Source organism: Pinus tabuliformis, chromosome Q (genome assembly GCF_031772625.1).
Source record: "Pinus tabuliformis cultivar Carrire ecotype Pingquan chromosome Q, CPIR1, whole genome shotgun sequence".
In the NCBI taxonomy this organism is placed as follows: Eukaryota; Viridiplantae; Streptophyta; class Pinopsida; order Pinales; family Pinaceae; genus Pinus; species Pinus tabuliformis.
This window is the reverse complement of record NC_142296.1, coordinates 231,471,473-231,499,400: the sequence shown is the minus strand read 5'-3', so window position 1 is coordinate 231,499,400 and position 27,928 is coordinate 231,471,473. Positions and strand designations below refer to the sequence as shown.

Genomic DNA, 27,928 nt, shown 5'->3' with positions numbered 1-27,928 from the left:
TGTTCTCTTGAGTGTGTTTCCCTCATGCCTTTATGTCTTGATGATGGATCCACTTATGAACCTAAATGTAGACAATCCTACAAAGTAACTATGGCTAATTCGATGGATGGTAGGAACTTCCAAGCTAAGAATATTTTAGAATATTTAGTGGATGTTAAATTCCTGCCATCCACCCAATTAAGTTAAAATATAGGGTTTTCAAAGTTTTAATTTAATTATCAATAATTATGTCTTGATGATGGATCCCCTTATGAACCTAAACTTAGACAATCCTACAAAGCAACTGTGGTTAATTCGATGGATGGTAGGAACTTCCAAGCTAAGAATATTTTAGAATATTTAGTGGATGTTAAATTCCTACCATCCACCCAATTAAGTTAAAATATAGGGTTTTCAAAATTTTAGTTTAATTAATATCAATAATTATTAGGCGACAGTGTGAATATTCTATAATATTTTTAATTGTGTTCTTTTTTTCATTTTTAATTAAATTAATTAATTAAAAAAAATAATAATTTCAAGAGTGTGATATGAAATGAGTTATGGTTTTTTATGAGTTCTAACAAAATTTATTTTTAAGAATTTGTATAGTTAATTATTTTGTTACATGTTTTTTTATAAGTATATATGTTTAGGTTATTTATTAATTCTTTTTATAATTAATAATAACAATTTAAAATAAAATTATAATTTAGTTAATTTTTATGAGTTTTTTTAAATTTAAGTAATGTGAGAGATATTATAAAATAAATATTTTAATATTTATTATGAATTAACGTTTATCCACATTTTAACTAATTTTAAACTATATTATTATATGAACTTATATATAGAAAGAAGAAAGAAATAAATTATTTTAATGTCCACGAAGCTAAAGATAGCCTATGGCTTTTTCCTCTACTTGACGTATTCTGGGCTTCTTTTGTGAAGCTTCAAAATAAATGCTCCTAGTGTCTCGACAAACCCCTCTAAATAGATTATCCTAAGAGCTCGCTGCTAGCATATCTGCATAATTTTCCCTATTGTCTTTAAAGGCCTCACATTCTAAAATGAAATGTTTTTCTGTTTCCACTTGTCCGGAAGAACAAAAAATGCATACTCTTTCCTGTCACACTTCTTTTGGCCTTTTCCAGCGCCTTGTTTCACAACCGAATTAAAGAGAATTAATCCTTAATTGAGAAATAAGAATTTTGGCTTTCCAAGAGATATTGGCCTCTATGTATACTTTTGATCGATGACTATAAGTGGAATTAAACATTCTAATATATACACTTACTCTATTTCCAGATAGGTTCAAAACCTTCCCTATGAATACCCAAGAATAGCATACCTTCTCGTAATCTGGGTCTGAAATGATGAAAGATAAACACATTTTTGGTTCCAAGATAGCGACACAGAATGTTTGAAAAGTTAGATAAATTACATATCTATGGGGAAGATATTTTTTCATCGTGACTAAACCTTCAACTTATGGATGGAAGGACCACAGGTTGAAGCCGAATAGCTATAGAACTGTGACTTTGGTTTACTTGGGTTATTGGCATTTTGTTCGAGCTCGGTGGAATTTGTTCTCCTAAGGATCAGAATCAGTGGAATAGGGAACGAAGTAACTAGAAAGATTTGTGATTATTTTAAACTTTTCAAATTTATCTTTCTATCAAGATCATCTAGAAAGTGAGTAAGTATTCTACGATTTTAGGCCCTTCACTAAAAAAGAGAATAAACTGACTTAAATGCCATGGGTACGATAATAAATTAGGGTTTTTTATTAGGGAAAAAAAGAAACTGAAAATTCCTTTCAAAAAAGATTTGATTGATATAAATACTCCGCTTACATAGTAAAACAAAATTAAAACAAAATTCGAATAGAGGAATCTGAGTGCTGCAAAAATAGAGTAAAATAAGATTTTAGAAGAGTAAAGTGATCAATAGACGACCCGATATTTCTCCGCTTCTTCAATTCTTCACGTTCAGATTGGAGAGAGGGGTCTACACTTCTAGGAGATTCGAATTTGGTTCTCCTCGTGGCGAACACCCCCAACTTACTAAAAAAACCAACTCAAATAGCGTAAAAATAGTATTCTGGGCGGTTAGGAGATTTCATGGGCATTAAGAAATCATGTGATCATTTATGGCACCCATTTGTATGTGCCCGCAAACAACAACTGGATGGGAATAAAAGATATGCAAGTTTTCCATTAAAAATATTGTTGAAGACAAACGAAAACGTGCATTCCTGGATTGTCCAGTTCACAAAAAAATTCACAGCATGGCCGGTCAATTAGATGCCATGCATAAACTACAGCATATATTTTCAACAGAGGATCTCATTTAATTAGGAAATTAAATAACAGATATACCAGATCATAGAGCAACATTGCATAACAACACAGTTAAGAAATTAAATAACAGACATACTAGATCATAGAGGAACTTTGCATAACAATACAGTCAGGTATGGTGCAAATGAACGATAAAAAGATAATGGAAGGAAATGGTTTTTCTGTGTCTTCGAAGTAGCGTCCAAATCTGTTCATGAAACGTTGACATACAACTACAACCAGTCACAACTGCTGTATGACAAACCAATTAGAGACGTGAATCAGACAGGTAAACACAGCGTTCGTTTTTTTAGCATCCCATGCACTTAGGGATCTCGCTTCCCCTTTCGAACCACCTCCACGCACAGGATTCGGCCCCCTCGGCAGACATTGACCCAAATCACCAACAAGGCACGAGCCCATTTTTCTGTTTCCCTGTGAGCATCCGCCCACTATTTCTAAATTCGACTCAGGCCTGCATCGTTTCAGTGTAAGCCCTCAGCCGCATCCACTAAATTATCCACAGCTCCCCGCAAACCCTAATCAAGTTATAAATAGAGGGGTTAAAACTTATTTAGATGCAATTTTAGCTGCGTGGGAAAAGTTGGATTAATTCTGTGTATTCTATGGACAAATGTGAACTTCAACTCTATTAAACCAACCACCAGGGCAGCTGAGCAATTGGCTTGCTCAAAGTTTTTTGGACAGCCCAGTTGAAGCAGTTGGCTGTTGAAATCTAATTTCAACTACGCACCCAAAACCAGAGCAGCGCCGGATGCCTACTCAGCAGCGCGGTGGATTGACCAGAATTCGGCACCGGAATTTTCTCGGAGCGATTTGTCGACGGCGGAATATTCCGGCAAGGAGCTCCGATATAATATGGAGGCGACGCGTGTCACCCGCATGACATAAGCCAAAGTCACTTTCTCGGGCGTTAAAGTCCTGCTGCAAACTGCCTTCCGATATCAATCTCCGCCGTCCGATCTCCTCGCGCGTCCTCAGCCGTCGATTGCGTAAGGTGCATACGGGCCTGCAACGAATTAATTTTGCGTGGAGTAAAAGACTATTGGTTGACCGCCGAGAATGGAAGAGTTGATGATTTTAATGCTTGACGTAGTTTTTTGGTGAACGCCCTTTTAAATGGTTATGGGCACAGTATCATATTTTTTATATATGCATGTACATAGTTTAGGTGTGGGCCTTTAATATTAGTATGGGCCACGTTTTTTTTATGTATGTTTTTTATATGTTATGTAAGCCCGCGTGTGTGGTCGTCGAAATGAAATAAGTCTTTTGGGTATGGTCACTGCGCACTGAGGATGTGCATGTTTTGTTTTGTGCCATATATTGAACGCACAGCAGTGCGGTAAAGAATAATAGGCAAAAGTGTGGTGTGCTGCACGGGAGTAATTGCTCAGAGAACAAAGAGCAATGTTGTGCCTGCGCACGGTGGCGGTGGTGAATTTTTTGTTGTAATGAACGCACAGCAGTGCGGTAAAAAAAACCTGAACAGAGGCGTATGTAATTTTGTGGTAAATGTTAAACGCACAGCAGTGCGAGATATCAGGAGCAGGGGATGTAATTTTCTTACCCCATTGTAAAACAGAAGTTGTTGTAATGCCCACAGCAGTGGAAGACCAGAAATGAGGAGACAGAGTTTCTCCAGTGAATCCCTCTCTGCGCAGAGGATGAAGTGTGTAACAGTTTTTGTTTTTAAGCAATAGAAGTATTTTATGGCTGTGAAATGAACTGTTTTGAGTGATTTTGTTTTTAATAGCTTCGCTGTGCAAAGGTCCTGGAAGAAATGAAACAGAGCATTGGCTCTGTGGTATTTGCATGATTGGTTTTGGTATTTCCCATTTAAAAATACCCAACAGTGGTATCAGAGCTAGTCCAGGCTCTTTGAAGACTCAAAGAAGCTGAAAGAAGGTGTTGTTGCAGCAGTCAAACCTCTCCAGCAGTGTGAAGCCTCAGGTAAAAGGATTAAGGTATTCCTCAAGCTTTCCTTTGTGTTACTGTTGAAGAAACAGTCAGTGATTAAAAAAAACACAGTCAAGTATTTGAAGACTAGTTAAGAATGGCAAGGTCAAAGAAGAAAGCATCCAAGCCTGCTAAAAATGTGTCTCCCTTCTCTACTAAACTAGAAGGCAATCTGTTTGAAAGCATTGTATTTGAGGTTCCAAAGTTTGATGGAAACTTTGATGTATGGGAAATAATGATGAGGGCTTTCCTAATGTCTGAGGGGATTGAAGTCTGGGAGTCAGTGATTGATGACAGCAAGATGGATAAAGAATCCATGGAGTATGATGCACAAGCAGCAAAGACTATCTTGGATGGACTCCCTGATTCTGTGAAGAGGAATCTAGGAAAATATACATCAGCAAAGGATATATGGGACAGACTGCATGACCTTCATGCAAAGGGAGCACTGACCATGACAATGAGTCAAGAAGAACCCATCATAGAAGCTAAGAATGAGAAGGTTGACCTCATCAAGCTTCAAGTAAGAGAAAGGGATGAAGAGCTTGCCAAGCTTAAGAAGGAGCTTGACCAATGCAAGAAGAAACATCATGAAGAAGTCATATCCATGACAAATCAGCTGAATAGTGCAAAGAAGCAGGCAGATGTCTTGACAAGTCAACTTGAACAAAGACACAAGAAAGTGAATAAGCTTGTGGAAGAGATTGGACAGTACAAGGTAGAGGTCTCCTCCCTTAAGTCCGAACTACAAGAAGCCAGGAAGCAGGCACAAGGAGCTGAAAAGAAAATGAAGAGCAGTCAAGCAAAAGATGAAGAAATCTCCAAAATGAAGACATATATTATCTCCTTCAAAATAGTAGCAGCTGAAGCTACTCGTAGCAAGGAAGAAACTGAGGGACAACTAGCAAAGAAAAATAATGAATGTGAAAAGTTGGAAGAAGAGATTGTCCTCCTCAGGAAAAAGGTTGAAGGGATGAACAAGATCATGAAGAGCTCTCAAGCTTTAGATGACATGCTTAGCTATCACAGATCTCCATCTGATAAATCAGGACTTGGGTATGTAGGTGAACCCTCAAGCAAGGATGAAGATGCTTTAAGCAAAGGAGATGTGAAGAAGCCAGAAAGAGATGGTGATGCTCCTAGTTCTAGCAAAGGCAAGGAGAAAAATGAAGGCAACAATAGAAGGAATCCTGCTCCAAGTAGAAAATCAGCTCCAAGAGGAAATGTAGCTGATGGCAAAAAGGCAAGAGGCAATGGTGATCATCAAAGGATCTCAAGGCAGCAAGGCTTCAGAAGTGCATCAAGAAAACCTCCATCTTCCAGGTACCAAAGTTCATTTTTTGGTTATTGTTATGCTTGTTCAAACTTTGGTTATATGGCAAAAGACTGTAGAGCATTTCATGGAGATAGATGTTGTGGTCCCCGACAATCTCCAAGAAATAATTTCACAAGAAGAAATCATGAATTCTTATTCATGAATAATGTTGAATGTTTCAAGTGTCATAACATTGGGCATATGGCACGTGACTATAACTTAACATGGGCTCTTACACAAGCTAGACCCATGCAAAAGAAGAAAGTTACACAAGTATGGAGAAGGAAGGAAAGACAATCTAAAAACCCCTTGAACTCCCCAGTGGATCTAAATTTGTTTTGAGAAGAGTCTGCCAAAAGAAGACAAGCACACATTAAAGGGGAGCTTGTAATTTTTTTTTGTTTGCTGAACTGTATTAACAGTCATTTGTTGATGGAGGATGTATTGCAGCGCAGCAGTTGCAAATGAAATCTTTGTTAATCCCTCTGAAAGGTAATATGCAGCAGTGATGAAATCAGCAATGTTTTTGCTTTGTTTTTATGCAATATGCACAGAAATGCATAAAGAAGAAAAGATGGCAGCGCTGAAATGTAAAGAGCAGCAGCGAGATAAGAGAAAAATGCAAAGCATGGAGACCCTCACAGCAGTGGGAGGACAAAACATAAAACAGCAGTTTGAAATTTTTTTTTGTGGTGCACATGCATTGAAATGCATAGCAATGGAAGGTAGTTTCCTTCTATGTAATGTGAGAGAATATACTCACAGCAGAGTGAGTATAATACACAGCAGATTGAAATGTTTTCTATTGGGAATGAAAATGCAAAGCAGTGAGAAGAAAATGAGAAGAAGGCAAAACGTAGCAGAACGTAAATGCTCAGTGGCTGAGAATGCAATGAAATTCTTTCACACAGCAGTAAAGAATTTGTAATGTTTTTTTAGTATGCAATGCAACATGCACAGAAATGCCTAAAGAAAAACATGGACAGCAGATTTTTAATGCACATGGGTGAATGAGAATGTGTGTGGCAGTAGAAAATCGAAAGGAATTGCACAGCAGTGCATTATGAAGATAAAAAAAATGAAGCTGAAGATTGTGTGAAGCAAGGGTGTAAAAAGTAACAGCCCGTGTTATTTTTTGTGTGGAGAATGAAGTGCCAAGAGTATGGGCACAGTAGTGTGATGAAACAAAAGGCAGCGACAGTGCAAATTGCAGAGGCAACGCAACAGCGAATAAAAACCCAGGGATGACAGTCTATGGTTATGGGTATGGACAGCAGTGAATATGAAAATTGCAACAGCAAGAAGTTATGGACAGCAGCATGATGGCAAGAAGGAGAAGCACACAGAAATGCAAATGTGAAAAATGCAGCAGCAAGAAGTTTTGAACAGCAGCACATGTAAAAGAAATTTTCCTTACAGTAGTAAAGGTAAATGTAATGAATGTGTTGTTCATTGAATTGAAATGCAATATATGCAACAGCAGTAAGTGTAAGAAATGTTTACACACAGCAGCGTAAATTTGTAAATTGGGACAGTGTAATTGTTCTAGAAAAGACAGAGTATTTGGTCTTTGAAGAATGCACAGCAATGCAGAGTTTGCAAAGAAATGTAAGTGGAGTGCAGCAACACAACAGCAAGTGTAGACACAGCAGTGTGGGGTAGACGCAGCAAAGAAGATGGCACAACAGTGCAGCAGAGAATATGCAGCAGCATAAAAGAACAATGTAATGAGTTTGCACACACAGCAGTGCAATGATTGTTTGTTTTTGAAACTGCATGTAAAGCAGTGTCTGTTTGTAATCCCTCTGTTAATGAGGAAGGTGCTTTTCAGCACAGTCATTTGGTGAAACCCTCTGTTAAAGAGGAAGGTGCTTTTCAGCACAGTGTCATGGTGAATCCCTCAGTCAAGAGGAAGATGCTTTTCAGCATAGTGTGGTAAATCCCTCTATCAAGAGGATGATGCTTTTCAGCATAGTCACAGGTGAATCCCTCTGTCAAGAGGAAGGTGCTCTTCAGCACATTGTTATGGTGAATCCCTCTGTCATGAGGAAGGTGCTCTTAAGCACAGTTTCAGGTTAATCCCTCTATTAAGAGGAAGACAACTTTGTTTGTTTATGAACTGCATCAGAAGCAGTTAGTGAATCCCTATATGTGAGGAAGTGTTTGGGTAAGATTGAATGCCCAGCAGTTGAAATTAAAGGGGAGTGTTGAAATCTAATTTCAACTACGCACCCAAAACCAGAGCAGCGCCGGATGCCTACTCAGCAGCGCGGTGGATTGACCAGAATTCGGCACCGGAATTTTCTCGGAGCGATTTGCCGACGGCGGAATATTCCGGCAAGGAGCTCCGATATAATATGGAGGCGACGCGTGTCACCCGCATGACATAAGCCAAAGTCACTTTCTCGGGCGTTAAAGTCCTGCTGCAAACTGCCTTCCGATATCAATCTCCGCCGTCCGATCTCCTCGCGCGTCCTCAGCCGTCGATTGCGTAAGGTGCATACGGGCCTGCAACGAATTAATTTTGCGTGGAGTAAAAGACTATTGGTTGACCGCCGAGAATGGAAGAGTTAATGATTTTAATGCTTGACGTAGTTTTTTGGTGAATGCCCTTTAAATGGTTATGGGCACATTATCATATTTTTTATATATGCATGTACGTAGTTTAGGTGTGGGCCTTTAATATTAGTATGGGCCACGTTTTTTTTATGTATGTTTTTTATATGTTATGTAAGCCCGCGTGTGTGGTCGTCGAAATGAAATAAGTCTTTTGGGTATGGTGACTGCGCACTGAGGATGTGCATGTTTTGTTTTGTGCCATACAGTGTTACTTGGGAGCGGGAGCGGGAGCGGGGAGCGGGAGCGGAAGCGGGAGCGGGAGCGACCATTTTCAGAAGCTCCCGGTTTGGGAGCGAATCCCGGAGCGATTTTTTAAAAATATATATATTTTTTATATTTTTTAATTTTTGATACATATATGTCAACAAAAACATGTAGAATGATGAAATAGACATAAAAAACATAAAAAAACATAAATTGATCATTGAACCATATCACATCAATCATCTAGAAATTATAATCGTCATCAACCTTAGTAAAATAATAAATTAAAATAACATTCAATTCAATAACATTTATCATCATTGATCACCAAAGTAACAAGTTGTACTTGTAAGCCAAGTTTAACCATTACAAGAAGTAATATCGAAGATATTTCTAAGTCCTAACTTCTAACTGTTAACATGATATGAAATGTTAAAAATTTATAAAATGAAACATGAATAATGAGATGAAATGAAACAACTTTAGTCTTTCACAAAGCATCATATTCATAATTCACAATCATTACCAATGAGTTATAATTGCCAAGGCCCAACTTCAAACTTCAAATTTTCATTGTCACAGTGATATAATGTTTACAAAAAATATCATAATGTCATAATGATATGAAAGAGTCAAGAGTCAAGAGTCAAGGACTCAAAACTCAACACTGAACAGTTATGAAAACTAAAGTGACAAGTCTAATAGAAACTAAAAAAGACAAGTAAACTGTAAATCTACAAGTGGCCCTTGCCACGAGAGTCTCCAGGAGTATAAGTAGGTCTTGGCGGTCTTCTAGGAGTCTCCCGCCCAGACCGACGACCAGAACTAGAGCCTCCACGCGAGGGTGTCGATGGAGGTGGCGACAGCAATGGAACAAGACTCGGGCCCCGAGAACTGCTACTGGATGGTGGAGGTGGAGGTGGCATGGCTGCTGCAGCTGCTTCAGCTTCATCCCGTACAAGCTCATCTTCTAGTTCTTCCATATGTACAATGCCATCCTCTAAATTGTCGTCCTCAGGGTGATTGTCCCAAATTTTATATGTGGGATCTTCATTAGCCCGATCACAGTAATGGCTCAACAACCTCAAATTGTAGTGCACATAAACCAAGCTTTCTGCTCGGTTTTCGTTGAGCCTGTTTCTTTTCACATTATGTATATAACTGTAGGTGCTCCAACACCTCTCTGCAGAAGAAGAATTTACAACCTGTGCAAGAACTTTCAATGCCAATTTTCGCAAAAGTCCGTCGCCGCCATATGTTTCCCACCATGTGAGAGAATCAAATTTATCTTTGTCGTCCATTGCATGGAAGTTACCATACAAACCACTGCCAGTGAAGTATCTGCCTATTTCAAGGCGCACAGCTGCACATTCCTCCCTGTCAGGCACCAACTTTTCTAATGCATCCAGATATCCTTTAGTTACCTCTCGATCTAAATGGGGTTTGGTCCTAACACCACCCCCTGCTGCAGGTTTGCCCAACCAAGAATCTGAGTAGTATTTTGGCGTAAGGATATATGCCAAGCAATGTAGTGGAAGGTTAAGCTTTTTCCACCGTTCACACACACAATCGTGAATCAGATTGTACAAGTCGGGATCTCTGTTATTAACAATGTCTTTTATTTCCCCCAACATGGTATCCATTTGCTCATACACCTCGCCAATCACTGGTTTGTCTGTATCTGCAAACCGAATCATGTTATAAATTGGCTTGGTGAAATCCAATACCTGTCTCACAGCTGTCCAAAACTGCCCATCAAGAGCGGCCTCCTCCACCGTTTCAAAACCTGCAATGTCAGCTACATTTGTAGCCCTTTCCTTTAACACCTGCCAATTTGGACTTGATACCATGCTAGCTAAACCCTCTCTTACCTTCAAAAGGCGCCTGAAGGTGAGGTAATAGCTACCAAATCTAGTCCTCGCAATCTTCAGCAACTCCAATCTCGAGTGACTGCGGAAAAGGCCATGGGTATTGCTATGATTTGTAATAAATTTTATCATTTTTTTTCCTCTCTTGTACAAATCCCCAATCCATTGGTATTGTTCATTTTTGTTTTTGACAATATCATGCAACAGAAGGTTCAATGTGTGAACCAAACATCCAGACCAAAATATGTTCGGGTATCTATCCTCAATAATTGCTCCCGCTGCCTTACAATTAGGAGCATTATCAGTGATGACTTGGATGACATTGTATGGGCCAATACGCTCAATTGTTTCAAGCAATGCTTCTGCAATGTTGATAGCGGTCTTGAACTTGTCTGAGTAATCATATGCAACTAGAAAAATGGGACCACTTCGGGACACAGCAAGAACACTTATCAATGGCTTGCCTTTTACATTTGTCCATCCATTAGATACAATGGACACCCCATTGTCAGTCCAAGAACTTGTCATTTTATTCAAAGAATGTGATATTTTTGCTTTTTCATGATCAGGCCAACTGTTCTTGCCTTGTCATACCCAGGGCTCTTGTATCCTTTAGGGGCATCATTTATGGCAGAAACCATTTCGTGCCAATAAGGTGAGCGTAGAACATTGAATGGTATCCCATTTGCATAGAGGAACCTGTAAATTTTTGAATCCACATCATTCCTACACCCCTCATCAAGGAAATCTGATATGGTTCTACGGCGTAAAGATGATGACCCTGAGCCTCCATGTCCATATCCACTGCCTTGGGAGGATGCTGAAGGAGTTCTTTGTGAGCTTGGTTCAAAGAAACCCCTTGATCTTTTTGCTTTGTATTGGGCGTCCTCCTCTTCCTTTATGTATTTGGCTCTATCAACTGTTGACACCGCGTCACAAGTTCTGATTCCTATTTGTTTCTCTCCATCCCATGCCCTTTTCCCGCAAAGGTGTCTTCTCAAACGGGTGTATGAGCCTGTGAAATCAGTGTTGCAATGGGGGCAATGAAATTTAGTGGTTCCACCCCCTCTCCCTGTTTCAGGCCTCTGAACATATTTCCACAATGGAGTTTGGTCTTGTTTAGTTTTTTGACCCTCATGTTCACCCTCCACATCCTCCTCACTGGGGTTTTCACCTATTTGACTTCCTCCGGCTTCTTCATCCACCTCTTCAGTTTCAGGCCCCCTCCGTTTCCTACTCTCCACCACCATAATAACCAGAAAGGGGACCAGGAAGAGGAAAATGCCAATAAAAATGCTCAGGTCCATCGTGTTTGATGTTTGTAGGGTTTGAGTCTTGAATCTGCAAATTAATTTAGTTTATTGGGATTAATTCATTTAATTTATTAATTTAATTTAAATTAATGATCTTTAAACTCAAACAGGTAAATGAAACTAACAAAATTAACTACCTAACCAGCTAAACTAACTAAATGATTAAGTTACTTACCTCTGCAAGCTTGCTCCTCGCTCCTTGGCACTTGCTCCTCGCTCCTCAGCTCTGGCTCCTTGCTCCTCAGCTCTTGCTCCTTGCTCCTTTGCTCTCAAACTCAAGCTCAATCTCATTGAAATGATTTTGTTTTGGCCCATTGGGCTTATAAATCCAAAAAAATTAGTTTATTTTTTTGTTTTTTTTCGGGTCCGCGGATTTTTTTTTCCGCCGAATCGCTCCCGGAAATTTAAAATTCGCTCCCGGAGCGTTTTTTAATGCCCGGGAGCGATCAGGGAGCAATCGCTCCCCGATCGCTCCCGGGCATTAAAAAGCGCTCCGGGAGCGCGAGAGCGATCGCTCCCTGAAGCGCTCCCTCACAGACCAGGGAGCGCAAATTTTTTTACGGGAGCGCGCTCCCGAAAATCGCTCCCGTCCGGGAGCGATTTGGGGAGCGCGCTCCCGACCCGCTCCCGAGCCGCTCCCGCCCGGAGCGCGCTTCGGGAGCGGGTTCGTAGGGGGGGGGGGCCGCTCCCCCGCATCACTGGTGCCATATATTGAACGCACAGCAGTGCGGTAAAGAATAATAGGCAAAAGTGTGGTGTGCTGCACGGGAGTAATTGCTCAAAGAACAAAGAGCAATGTTGTGCCTGCGCACGGTGGCGGTGGTGAATTTTTTGTTGTAATGAACGCACAGCAGTGCGGTAAAAAAAAACTGAACAGAGGCGTATGTAATTTTGTGGTAAATGTTAAACGCACAGCAGTGCGAGATATCAGGAGCAGGGGATGTAATTTTCTTACCCCATTGTAAAACAGAAGTTGTTGTAATGCCCACAGCATTGGAAGACCAGAAATGAGGAGACAGAGTTTCTCCAGTGAATCCCTCTCTGCGTAGAGGATGAAGTGTGTAACAGTTTTTGTTTTTAAGCAATAGAAGTATTTTATGGCTGTGAAATGAACTGTTTTGAGTGATTTTGTTTTTAATAGCTTCGCTGTGCAAAGGTCCTGGAAGAAATGAAACAGAGCATTGGCTCTGTGGTATTTGCATGATTGGTTTTGGTATTTCCCATTTAAAAATACCCAACATTGGCCTGATCCAAATTCAACCGCGACCATCCTGTATAGCTTGAGATTCATGTGATACAAAAATCGATTGACGCCCTTATGATATATGATGGGCTTCTAGTTAATCGACTTTTTACACATCCATTTATTCAAGCCATGACAAGTCATAATTCTGGTTTCTTGAGAAATTTCTTTCTTTTTCATGCACACAACCTTTTTTCAGAAGAAAAAACGCTGCTTCTATTTTAAATAAAAACAGTACATATGCATAGTCAAACAAGGTGCTAGATAAGTAAGGTTCCAGAATTATACCAAAAAACAGCCAGTCAAAAGTATGTGATATGGACAAGGTGCTAGATAAGTAAGGTTCCAGAATTATACCAAAAAGCAGTCTGTCAAAAGTATGTGATATTTCATATCGACACAAATGGCAACGTATCTGTATAATGTAAAACAAAAATGCAACTAAATGCAAATGCAAGATTGTATATAACCAAATTAACTGCAAATCCCATATCTAAATGCTCCTTCGCCTGCCCCTCCTCCAGTACCTTGTTGTCAACCAAGTACCGATAGTGCAATAAACCAGAAGATCTGCCCAGGCCAGCCTTTGGAGAGACTGTCAGCCATCGTATTGCATTCCCGGTAAACATGTGAGATGGTGTATGAAGGGAGCGAACCTAGGATGTGCTTGATCCTCCTAAGCCAGGAGAGGGGGAAAAACCTAGTGGTTCCCTTGATGCCATCAATTAACGCCTTAGAGTCCCATAGACATTTAGCAAGCTACTTTGATTTGCTCTTCATGCACAAAACTTGTAATCATCGATTGACAAAGTATTTGATGGCCATGGGTAAGGCTTTGAGTTGGCTTGACATATCAAAGGGAACTTTCATAGATTTGATTTTGAAAACGAATTGATGACATAAATGGATTATATCTAACATGGTGCAAATGATTTATGGGAACTGTTTTGTTTGATCACAGAGTTCGTTTTCTTGGGATTATTGCAATAAATTCTTGGTTGCATCCCTTTAGATTTGTTGCACACATTTCAGAATTATTTTATTGGCAAAGGATTTAAAACTGATACCATTGACAAAATTTGGGATTAAACCTAGTTTTAAGGAACAGTTATTGGACTATTGGTGATATGACATAAAGTATTGAAGGTCTAGAGCAAACCCTAATGCAAGCATGATTTCGAAGCATTTATGAATGGTTGTCTAATTCTTGAATTGGATTTATCATCTGGTTTTTTTGTTGAAACATGTTGAGCATTCTTTATTACTTGAGCACATGAGTCGGATGATCCTTTCAAAGTATTTGGGATACAAAAATTCATTTATTTGCTGCCAATTTAAGATTGAAACTTTCACTTGAAAAGCCCAGGCACATAATTTCAGATTTTTGTTCTAAGTCGGTATGACAAACCCATGATGATATGTGTAGTGATCCTTGTCTTTTGGATTCATTGAGTGATTACACGATGATTTACATAAGTTGGTTTCATGATTTCTCTTGTGAACTAAATTTATGATTTATATTGCCATTGGACATATGTATTGCAGACAGAATTTATGATTGCAATTTTATGATATAGATATGGGATTTGTAAAATCGGTGTTGTTGTCACTTAGATTGTACAGGCACTGCAACAACAAATCAGGACAAGGGTTGTCACTTTGATTGCCGCCCACTCCATTCTAGTTGTCTCCCAACAACAGGCTATGGGGGGTAGTCCCTATCGAAATGTGAAGATTGGAGGACAAGTTGGCAACCAATGAGTCTGGGAGACACGATTGAATGGCCTAACTATTTGGTTAATTTTAGCAAGTCTTAAATATTAGATCAAATTTGAATGTGAGACCAGTGCCTTATGGATTCAACTTCTTGCTTATTATCAATTAAATGTCAAGTAATTGGATGAACAATCGTTGCTTCGATGATTCACTAACCTAGATGAAATGCAAGTCCTACAATCTAGGTGAAATGCAAAATCTTGATTGATTTTGAGTTAGATGCCTATTCTAAATGTAACCTTCCTCTTTATTGTTTTGGAACTAGTCTCTAGAGTAGGTTGTGGGATGGAAGCCAACGGGAAGCAAGCAAGGGCTTGATTAATGATACCTCCCCCTATGTTCCAACCCCCCGGTGACTCTGGCACTGCAGAGACTGTGGCTCTAATCACTGCAAGGTCATCGTGTTAACCACTAAAGAGGTGCTAAGCCCCTCAAGCTAAATTGAGAAAGGGTGGTCCTAAATGTCTATTAACCAAGCTTATGCTTGGAGGTAAGTTATTAATGCAACTAGATGGATTGAGTGATTCTTAAGATTGGTTAAATGTTTTTTAAGTACTTAGATCTTAAGTTATGTCAATAAGTACTTATAAATGAGATACAATCTTAACCACAAGAAAGATGTTGCAAGCTATGAAGTGCCAACCATAGACAAGAGATATCAAGGATACAATTGCTCAATAACCACAAGATGCGAGATTATTAATATGCCACAGATCCGTAATAGATGTTAACTTTAAATCACAAATCTAATAACAATTTAGAGCACTTGCCTTCTTAGGAAAATAAGCCATTGATTAGAAGATGCCAATGCTTAAGATTATAGATGAGATTATTAATGCTCAATTAGAAACTTCCAGAGATTCAATAACCATAAACCAATGATGTCAAAGAGAATTAGATCGCTTATCCACTTAGAACAATAAGCCAATGATTCAAAATGCCAATAATGATTGTTCAAAGAGACATGAAGATTATTATTGCTCTTATATGATTAGAAGCCTTCAAGATATATCAATATTTGCTCAATGCCAATTATTCAAGAGATGCTCAATTAAATTAGGAAGTATTCAAGCTAAGAACCCTTAGATGTCAATGCAAAGTTATCTATCACCAATGGACATAAGCAATGAAACAAGAATGACAATAATACCAAGGCTCTCATGCCAATTAGAATGATGAAACAATAGATATCAATATCCAATGAATTCTTATGACTTATTCACTTAGGCAAGCATATCACAAGATTATGATACCAATGTGCTTTTAGAGAATGGGCTTATTTAAGTGCAAGATTGTAACTTCTTGAGACCACACAAGACAACAATGTGTTAGTGCATTAGCGATGAGATATTTCATCCACTTGTCAAATTACTTAGAAAACTTATGTAAACAATGCCTTCAACTATGAGTAATTGTTGTGGAGCATGAAATAATGAAAGCACTTTATGTGATGACAAGCAATAAATAAACTTTATGACCACTGTAAGCTAACAGTAAGCTATTTATGCCAAATATGATATCCAATGAGTAATAGGATAACAGTGAGTTACTTATGTTCTTATGATATTCAGTGAGTATCAAATAAACATATGACAGCAGCAAGTAAACCCTATGACAGCAGTGAATTACGTATGAATTATTCTAATGCCAAGTGGGTCAAGCAGTCCAAAAAAGCTTTCACTTCCTTTTGAGTTAGATTAGAGAGCAAATAGTGAAAAATGTGCTTATGCCACTGATGTATTTCAGACTTTATGATGCATTTAGAATAGAGATGACAGTGATAAAACTTTCACAAACAGTGATTATCTGCAATGAATCATTAAATTGCCTAGATGACTTAATAAGTGTTTTTAGACCACTTTCATGAATTTATATACCACTGTTATGAAATTTATTGATGGCTGTAACAGAACAGTGAGAGGATGAGGGTTTGGAAGAAGCAAACCATGTGGCCTTAGGCCTTGAAGACTAGTGGAGGATTTTCCCAAGGTGCCTGCAACCAAAAAAATGTGACCAAATTCTCTGCAACACACCAATTGTTAGCTCAGAAATCAAACAATGATTGATCAGAGATAGATATGAGGAAAAATAAGGCTAAGAGAGGGGCTAAAGGCCAAGAAAGCCCCACGGTGATGAAGGATCAAGGCCCTAACCAATGCAAATGATATGCCAACTATCGAAATGCCACAAGATGTACAAAAGAGAGCACTAGACTTTTAAAATATACTACTGCAAAAAAAAATCAGTCTAGGGTACCCACTGTTGATGTATATCAATCTATTTGTTCAGTGAAAAGCCATTACGAAATGCAAGAAGCAAGAGCATGACCAATTTTGATGCTATAAGTGTTATACTAAACTTCAGTGGTGTCACTGTTGTGTGATATCAGACCTCTGTAACTTTTATATCAGACTTCTAACAGTCAAGTCAGTCACCCGGATTAATCATAAGATTACTTGCAAATTAGCCCATACAATTGATTATTGAGCCCTTAAGTCAACGTGTGAAGTTCTTTTAAATATTTAGGCTTATGAGGATCAGTTCTTAGGCCTAGATCTGATGTGATTATACCACTGTCATGACATTCTTCAGGTCTGATTATACTTATGACAATCAAATAACAAGAGTAAAGGCAGGGGAATCAAACCCTTTAGGCCTTTTGACCTTTTTCCAAGCCAAGTTTGAAAATTTGAGGTACCAAGAATGCACTGTCAACAAGGGACTGAACTGCTGTGGCTACTTTTTAAGTGTATCAGATCAATTGTGACCACAGATCAGTGGTGTAATCCAATGTTGCACAAAGCGCGATCGGGATTTAATCGGCGCCGGGAAAAAAGCGGAAAAAATCGACAAAAGCGGGAAAAAAGCGGAAAAAAGCGGGAAAAAAGCGTTTGGCACAAAAATATTCATTTTTTTTCAATTTTTTTAATATCTAAACCATCTACAACATAAAATAAATACATTGACACATAAATATGATAAAAAAACTAATATATAAGATGTTTAATATCATTTCTAGTGCTAAAATCACACATAACATTGAATCATGTCTTGAATAGTAAGTCCTGAGTCCCAAGTCCAACTCAGCCTCAAAATATCAACAAAAAATATGATAATGTATCTCATCATGTCATAATGTCATATACAATAAAATGAAAGTCTAATCCTATTGATTTCCTCTGCCCCTCTTGCGAGAAAATGGCACAGCTTTCTCTTTCCCTCTAGATGTAGAAGCTGGTGCCTGTGCTGGTGGAAATGGCAGTGGAGTCTGACGTGCTCTAGAAGCTGAAGAACTAGAAGTAGGAGCTATAGGAGGTAGACCACGTCCTCTACTGGTGGCAGGGGTAGGCTGGGCGGATGGTGTCACCTCGAAACATTACAATCTCCCAATCCTAAAATCCTGAAAAACTGATAAGTCTGCTGGATTTTAAATGAAATCTAAAATTCTACTTTCTCCATATGAAATCCAATGAGGCTGGAACCACTCTCAAACATCCTGAGTCATTTCATGGTAATGTTAAAAATTTAAGTAAAAGGATGAAAATGAAGATTAAGGAGAATGTCACTTTTACTTTAAGAATTTAACATTACCATGAATAGCATATCCATACTAGGGCATAGACTTGATCATTAAGTTGCCCCACTCAAAAATTATTTGTTTCTTTCAAAAAAATTGCATGAAAAAACCCAAAAAAAGTTATAAAACTATGCTGTCCCAAGCCCCCACGATTTTTTCCTTAAAAATCGCGATTTTTTCGATAAAAATCGGTATAAAAAAAAGTGGCGATTTTTACGAATAAAAATCGCGATTTGATCGGGCAGAGGAAAAAATTGCGATTTTCCGATAAAATCGCGATTTTAACAACACTGGTGTAATCTTCCCAGAAATCAACATCAACTCCTTTTTAGGGCTGCGACTGCCAACATAGGGGTAATATTCATATGTTGAGCCCAAAATCAAACCTCCTTAGGGTTGCGATAGAACTGGAAGGCCTATTTATGCCTGTGGCTAGGGTTTTCTAGCCTTCTCAAGATGCCCAAAATGGCTCTGAAACCCTAGCTGTCTAAGGTTTCGAAGGGCTGAAAACTTTAAAAAATTACTTCTTTCTTTGATCCCTTGAGAGATTTCACCTGTACAAATAAAAAGAATTTTTCCAAAAAGAGACCCCAATATATACAAAATTGAAAAATAAATGCCAAATCCCAGCTGCAAAACAAGGGTTAGAAAATAGAATTATTTGCAAAAATTTATTGTGCAAAATATACAAGTGTACAATTCTTAGGAGGATTTTGAAAAGATAGAATTTCTATAAACCTTGACAATGGCTAGATGTATTTCGAAAAATAAATGTCAAACCACAACCTTAGCGAAGTTAGAAAATCACATAAAATATTTAGAATCCTAACATGGTTAGCTTGTGCCCACAGTTTGTGAACTTGGAGCCCAAGGGCTGGGGAATCTGCAAACTCTATATATTTTCTCAAGAAGAAATCGTTAGAGCATACAATGAATCGGATCACCTAACATAAGCCCAAAACTTACCAATAAAATGCTCCTATTATCTACAATGAAATAACGATTTAATTAATATTTGAAGCATAATATAGAAATGCACATACCCAACACATACCACAAATCAATGAAACAAAGACACCATGAACTGCACCCCCAAAGTCTTTTATTATGATGATCAAAACGTTCCTAGCAGGACAATGGCTTTACACCGGCATTTACAAAGTTACATTAGACCATAGCTCAAGATCAAGATGATCCATAGAGGAAAAATACCTTCTATTTATAGAGAAATTCCTCCAAGTGGAAAATAACGGTTAGTTGGCTTGATACCCATCAAAATAATCTTGACCTTTGATAAATCTTTGATAAACTTTTAATCTTTGTCATTGAAAATACTTATTTTTGAGGAATTTTCGAATTTCTCATTAAAACCATTTTTTATTAGTTCAAAAATAATTATTTAGAACTAATTTCCTCAAAAAGTTGACTTTGACTTAACCACCAAGGTCCAAGGGTCCAAATTTTGAAATTTCCAATATACCCTTGGTAGGGGACCTCCAAAAATTAACTTCTTCTAGACCAACGGATTTTTCCACTTGGAGAAATTAATTTCTTTAACATTTTAATTTTGACTCTAAATTAATTAATTTTCTGGCTTATGATTTAATTTTATTTTTGCTAGAAAAATTAATTAATTGACTTCATGAGGAGATTAATTATTTTTCACCCTCAAATATTTTAGCCATGGTGTCTAAGTATGAGGGACCATACACTAAAATATTTTTTACATAAGATTTTACAAATTCAACCCTCAAAGGGACATGTTTGTTATAGACACTCAAAATATTTACCCAATTCCATGACACAATATGATCTAGTAGACCAAGTGAATTGGGATAAAATAATTTAGCCAAATAGCTTAAATTATTCCCAAATCACTTTTACAAAAGACTCGGATACAACACTAGGACTCACCTAAGACTTTGATGATAAATACCACCCTAGCTTTGAGGTGAGGGTGGAGGGAAAAACTTTGTTGATCACCCGTGTTTAGAAACACAGATAATCAGTGAGACGAAAAACCTCCTAAGATGAAATTCGTTGCCAAAATCATAGGCTTACCTAGGTTTTTACATAATTAACGGTCGTACTAGCATCATTTACATTACAATATTGCAGAATGAGTTTATAATGACATATTATTATTATTATTATCCAATTTTAAGGTCACGTCTAAGCCAGACACCACATTGGTGTACGAGACCACCTTGTTTGTGGGACAAGGGACCCACCTCCACGCAGTGATTTGACTGCTAAGTCTACGAAGGCATACATACTCTACCCCCCTTTGGTTTTGAACCTGTGACCTCTTAGGAGGAAACACAAACTGTTGGCTGATGATTCTGAACTTTGAAAAAATTCCTTCAAGCCTTCGAATCTTGCTTCCTTGGAATGTGAAAAACTGGGTGCAACAGGTGTCATTTTGAATTGAGTGTTAATTTATTACTAACCAAGTTATCATTTCAACAAATGAAATCTAGTCCTAAAGAAACTTTCATTCATACTCAATGATTTAATTTGAAACAAACATAGGGAAACCCCCCTAGGTTAGGAAACTTGTACACCTAAAACCTTGAAGTGAGGGGCGAGGCTATCACCTACCTAAAACCTCAAAGTGAGGGGCAAAGTTGTCAAGGTGCTTTGCCTTTTTGTATCCTTAGGTTTTCCCCTTTGTGAGATTGGACTTTACTCAAGGGAAAATTTAAGAGATAACACACTGCTCAATTATTCATGTCAATATCTATGTGCTGCAATTTTTATTTTTTCTCAGTTGCTAATATTTCATTCACACCATAACCATATGACTATATAGTGAACTGAACTATCTTTAATTTGTGTTGGGGTTGTGTTAATTCTGTAAACATACTTCCCATTCTGATAATCGTACACTAAATGAAATTGACTTACAACATATGTTCTCAATATAAACATTTTAACCTTCATTCATTCTCAAAAAACATGCATTCTATAGGACAATTTAGTTGTTCATGTCAACTTAACACATACTTCCTTTATTTAACTTGTATTCCAATGAATAAAAGATAGCTTTGCACATGAACCACTGTACAAAATTAATTTATTACCATTTCATGGTATATGTGTACGCTCCTTTACGATGGGCAACACAACTGCTTTATTCTATGGTTAGTTGTAATTCAAAACTTCTAACATGTAACCAGTCACTAACTATTCAATGTTTATTAATATAATAATGGCAATGAAAAATCTTTAAATTGTTTCCAACTAACAAATCACAGTATCCTAATATTATATTGAAACAATATGAAAGAAAGTAGTTTTCTTGATCAAAATTTATTCTTAACATATGTGCCTGTCTAATTTAGTTACCCTTCAAGGAAATTCAAAAGATAAAAAAAATGCCAAAAGCATCACCTGTCAATGGAGTCATTATAAGTGGAGAAATAATTTTTGTGAAAGAACGTATCGCTGAAATGCAACCTTGCGCTGTCCCCTATAAGATAGAAAATATAACATATCAAAAGCTAAGCAATAGATTGAAACAATTTACCTAAACGACTATTCATTTACACATAAACCCAAATTATGGGAAAAATGTGAATATACAACACAAGATGAATATAATATAACAAATATTAGAATTATACAAAACATTAGAATTGATTCACCTATTGAGAGATAAATCTATTTTCTTGATCTTTTCGTGGGTTCACTTTACATTAGTTTCTCCTGGTCTTCTTCACCTAAACCTGAAATATGGTATCCTTCTCCAGTGTTTTATCAACTTTTGGACTCTAGTGTATCATGGTGGGCAGCTTGATTTGATTATATTCTCCATCAAACATCAATTATTTGTATGGCTTGATCTTATATACAGCGAATGCTAGTATTGCCCAAGGATAACCACAAGTCTACTTGGAGGCATTGTAGTATGCCTAGGGGGGATAATATGGGGTACAAAGGGAGGTACCCAAGGGAATAATATGATGTAATGATTAAGGATGATAAATAAATGGGCCCATAGTTAATAAATAAAGTAGTTAACCCGCATTATGCAAGGGACCACAAGTAGTTAGGAAATAATATGATAAGCCCATGGTATTGAATGTATGGTTTTGAGAGATTCATGGTAATTACCCATGGTATTGTATGTATGAAGCCTATATAGAGGCTAGAGACTCTCCATTAACGGATGTCAAGTATTGTTGCATTGACAAGCATATGGCTTGTGGATTGTCTTTCTTTAAAGAGTAGTTGTATGGTGTTACCCTATCTCAAGGGTTTTGATATTAATAAAGAAGCACTTCTATTTTATATTTTTTGATTGCTCTTGATATGGGGTACAGAGGGAGGTACCTAAGGGAAATGATTAAGGATGATAAATAAATGGGTCATAGTTAATAAATAAAGTGGTTAACTTGCATTATGCAAGGGACCACAAGTAGTTAAAAAATAATATGATAAGCCCATGGTATTGGATGTATGGTTTTGAGAGACACATGGTTTTGTATGTATGAAGCCTATATAGAGGCTAGAGACTCTCCATTGAGGGATGTCAAGTATTGGTTATGTATTGACAAGCATTAGCTTGTGGATTCTTCTCCTTCCTTGAGAAGTGAGTGTATGGTGTTGCCCTACCTCAAGGGTTCTGCAAATAGTAATAAATATATTTTCATTCTAGCAATCTCCTGTGTTATGTTTTTGGGTGTTTTTTGCAAGTCTATTATAATTGCAGGTCAGATCTATTACAAGTGGTATCATAGCGCTTTCTTGGACAAAGCAGGAAGATTGTTCTTTTTTCATTTTTTGCAGGAATTTTTTTGAGCAACAAGTTTGTAGAGCAGATTTGAAAATTTTGTTGCAAAATTTGCAAAACAAATTACAGATCTGAATTCTTTGTGAAAAAATACCCAATTTAAAAAAAAAAGGTCGAATCGGAGTCCGTATGAGGGAGATATCACTGATTTAAAATCAGTTGTTTTGGAGAAATTTTTTGTGATGATGATTCGTGGATGACGACTCTCCAATATTTTTTTGTATTTTTTGTGCAGAATTTCAAAAAACTAATTGCAAATATGATATCCTCTTGAAAAATCACCCTTTTCAAAAAAACAATCGGTCGAATTGGCGTCTAGATGAGGGAGATATTGCTGATTTAAAATCAGCTATTTTTTCAGAATTTTTTGTGTCGACTGGACAATTGCAGTGCGGATCTGAGTTTCCAGAGTGCCCAGATCATGATTTCAATCACATGGGAAGATGTAAAATGGTTGTTCTATTTCCGAAAATAGGTTATCAAGATCCATCTTAACCAAAGATCTAACATGAGACGAGAGGGATCAAATTTCTTCACTTTTAGATTGCAAAAAACAATGTGTAATATTTTTTTGTTTAAATTGTATTTTTGAATGTTATAGAGATTACATCACATGTGCATTTAGTCATTTTATCAGTGCACATTAAACTAATTTTTTTGTTATTGATATATTTTTAAGTATACGTCAATATTAATTCATATTAAAATATTTTATTCATAACCCGAATTGGATATTTTATTCCACACAACAATAAAATATTTTCTTTTGACATTTTTTTTCGATATATAGATTTATATGATGTTGATATCACGTTTTAAAAATCTTCTTACATTTCTTTTTACTTATAATTGCTTTACATGAAATTATATTAGGTTATAAGGACAACTAATTAAATATGAGTAACATATATTTTTTTCTTTCTTTTTTATTATAGTTGACATTGTTTTTCTTTTAAAAGAATATTTTATTTTTATTTTAAGAGGGACATACATACTTACACATTGCCTTCACACTGGGCTATAGAATGAGCCTCTCGGCTCAATAAAAATTCTGAGTTATATTGACTGAGTTATGCCCATTTTAAATTTTTTCCAAAGTGATTTTCTTCAAAACCCTTACTCTATTTTAAGGGTTCTGGCAAGATTATTTTGACAGGAAGTGATGATGGTCCCACTATTTAAAAATTTATACAATCTTACAAGTCTCAATACCCACTATTTTGGAGCATCTACATAGGGAATTATTTGAAAGATGAAGCATATAATTGGTGGAAGTCACTTGACAATTCAGTGAGAGGACTTCCTAATGAAGAAATTGAAAAAATCTTTTTGGAAAAATGGTCTCATGCTCGAAAGAAGGGTAATAAAAAACATAAAGAGTTATTTTCTACTAATCTTTCCATATTACAAGTTCATGGAAGTATTCAGAAAGAAAACATCATTGTGTCTATCATTCCTAGTTGCAAGCATAATTTTATCAATGTTAATTAGGCAAAAAAATTGCAAGTTCTAGCAAAACATATTGAAAACACACAGGCTGATAAAGAAGATGTTCAAATTTATAAAGATTTGAAGATGTTCACATTATCTGGTTTATTTCACCTACTTGTTTATTCCTTAACAAGTTATTGTTGGAATTTCTAAGTCTAACTGTTAGAAACCCTTCATGTACTTTTTTGATTTATTTCTGCCTACTTGTTCTGATTAATTAACAAGCAATTTACCATGTAAATACTGAAAATAAATACAAGTACATGGTCAACACATTACAGATCATGAACTGAAGGAAACAAAACAAGCACACAGTGACACCGTTGTTTTTGGACCAATGTCCCCAGAAAAACCCAATGTGGGAAAACTGGTGCAACTATCTGAGGGTTTGTATTATTAAGCAGTTTCAGAATACAATCTATGTGCCAAAACTGGCTCACCCAACAAAGAATAATCTTGGCAGTAGTACCTCTTAGTCGGAGACAAATTTTCCGGCTGAAACCTCGGATAAACACTCTGACAGCTCCCAGCACCAATCTGCCCCACGAAAACCCCAGCGTCCAGCCTCTTGGGACTGCGTCAGCCCAGCATCTGCCCAGCGTCACCCTAGCTCGCCCTGCGTCAGCCTCTGGAGGCACTACGTCAACCCTTAGAGCCTCTGCGTCACTCACGCTGGCTCTCTCAGGCACTGCGCAGCTCCTGGCTGCCTCTGTGTGAGCCCTGGCTGCCTCTGCGTGAACCTCTGGCTGGCTCTGCATCCCTCTCTCCTGACATCTGCGCTGATCCTCCCGGTACTATCTTTGCCTCTCTGCTTCTATATTCACTGCCCCTCAGCTGCAACTCTGATCACTCCTTCGATTTCCTTAGCAAGCCCAACCCTAGAAAATCGAATTCTTGATCAACTTGGTGTGTTCTCCAAGTGACCCTCGGTGTGTTCTCCAAGTGACCCTTAAGCCTCCTCTTATAATTTTCTCGTTGACAATTCAACAGCCTAGATTAAGTCCCTAATCAACGACTAAGATTAACTTTGGCTTGATCCATGAATTTTGGACCCTTTTAACACAGTTTTATATTAATTCACATTAATATTTTATTTTCCCCAAGTTTAGACTTAGGGATGCCATTAAAAATATTGATTGTTTTAATATCTCCCAAACTGTTTAGAATTTGAACAAACCATTTCTGGGAATTGGAAACCTCATGTGCTTTAGTCTCTCCACCAAATTTCGTGGCTAGAGCACATCCGATGCTAACCCAAATCAACACTCCCTCTTATCGAGGACTGTGTTCTAGTAATACTCCTCACTGAGCATCACCCTGATCATCCAGCATCGGTCCCTGTGCTGATGCTAGGCCTGTTGCCCAACATCCTCTGCACTTCTGCATCATGTACTGCTACCCATGGCCCTGCACTACCACTGCTGCATCTGTATGGCAACTCCCTCTGCATCCGTGATGCTGCCCATGGCCCTGCCACTGCCACTGTTGCATCTGCACTGCAACCCCTCTCATCACGCTGCATCGTGCTACCCATAGCATTACCACCGCTAACTGCTGCACTGCACTTCAGTTATTGAGAAGTAAGTAACTAATCTCCCAACTCTGACATCTCCATCAGGTTAGAAACACTCGTGATGCTAAAGCTCCCTCTGCCATTGACAAGTGCTCCTTCTCTGACCTCTGTGTTGCTGCATCAACTTTGTGCATCTCGCACTGCTACCTCATGTTGTCTTGGGACTCCTGCACTGTAGCTCCCTCTGTCGCTCCATCCGTCTCTACCGACATCCGCCAACACTGCTACTCCTCTTCGGGGCTCCCGTAGCCAAGTATAATCTGAGAGGTTGGGTACCTCAAGGATCCTGCCCCTCATCGCCTATATTTCGTCTGGCTACAGCTCGATGTCTCCCCACTTCCGCTCAAGTGGCATGTGAGCACTCATGGCACAGTCATCATCTGTCTCCACTTCCTTCTCCGCCCTTGCTGGCACTGCCTTGGTCTCGGAAGCCTCTCCTTTTCTCTTCTTCCTCGGACACTGGCTCGCATAGTGACCCAGTTCCCCACAGTTGAAGCATTTGACCTTGGAGAGGTCCTTCTTCTTCTGTTTCTCCTGCTTTCCCTCAGATGCTAGGGCAGCATCCTCCTCTTCCTCCTTCTTGATTCTGATCCCCTTGCCGCTGCTTCCCGCCTTGCTTAGCCTTCTGATCTCTTCTTGGCGAAGAGCTGCCCACATTTCCTCCCAATCTGGAAGGGTCGCCCTGCCCAGTATGCTCTGGACAAACACCTCCCAGTCTTCTGAGACTGTGTTCAGGGCTGTTCTCACCATCAATTCTTGATCCGGCGTGGCCCCTATGGAAGTCAGCTGATCCTGGATCTCCTTCAATCGACCGAGGAAGGTGTCGATTTGTTCTCCCTTTTGCATCTGGTATGACTGCAGCTGATTTTCTAGTAGCATCTTCCTCTGCACGGAAGTATGCTGATACAACTTCTTTAGGGCCTCCCACATCTCATTTGTCGTATTCTTCTCAGCAATGTGTGGTACTACATGGTCCTTGACCCCGTCAAGGATGATGCTCTTGGCCCTCGCCATTGCATCCTCGTACTTATCATTATCAGCCGGGTCAACTAGGACCGCTATTGTCCTCAAGGCGAAGTGCTTGAGATGGTTCCTGTCTAGAACGGATAAGATTCTGGCCTTCCAGACTACGAAGTTTGAGGCTCCGTCCAGTCTGTCCTGGTCTCTTACCCCATTCATTGCCATCTTGCTGCTCCTCTACTTCCCTTCTGGAAGTTCTTGGTGTGACTCCCTTTGAGCCTCGATTTCCCTCCTGGAAACCCTTCTGCCAATGTTGAGATGTCCCCACTCTGATCCTTAGTGCAACTGCAACACTGATCAAGATTTCTTGGCTAGAAATCCTCGGTAACAACTCCCTCCTCGGTCTGGCCTTGTTAGGTACTGTTCTGACTACAGTACCCCACCAGCTTCACTCTGCAACTTACCCACAGCCTCCTAAGCCCCAACAAACTGAAGGTTAGAGCTTTTAGGCTCTACGCAATCCCGACACTAGCAAAATCCGCACCTCCTGGCCATGGGCGTCAATCCTTCCTAACTGACAAAGATGACTGGGCACTGCGTAGGTCAAGTCTTCTCCCCTCTGCCACTGTGCTGATCCTCTTCCCAGCTCAAACTTGATGACACAGGCACTACATCACCCCTTCCTTGCTGCTTCTCTGCTAGGAACAACTTCTGTCAATGGGACAACTGTTTTCTACTGCTGCTGCTCTGCTCAACTGATGTCCTCAGTTCTCCTGTAATCTGCAACCCCGCTCTGATACCATGTTGGAATTTTTAAGTCTAACTGTTAGAAACCCTTCATGTACTTTTTTGATTTATTTCTTCCTACTTGTTCTGATTAATTAACAAGTTAT

General features: G+C 38.4%; 1 protein-coding gene across 1 annotated transcript in view; it reads right to left on the bottom strand.

The window, feature by feature from the left end:
• LOC149219039 (uncharacterized) overlaps window positions 1-27,928 on the bottom strand; it is a 482,479-nt gene that overhangs the window by 5,021 nt on the left and 449,530 nt on the right. The window contains exon 12 of the mRNA XM_089382522.1: window positions 21,610-21,688. Within this exon, the coding sequence (XP_089238648.1) occupies window positions 21,610-21,688 (79 nt within the window). The remainder of the gene's footprint in view (window positions 1-21,609; window positions 21,689-27,928) is intronic.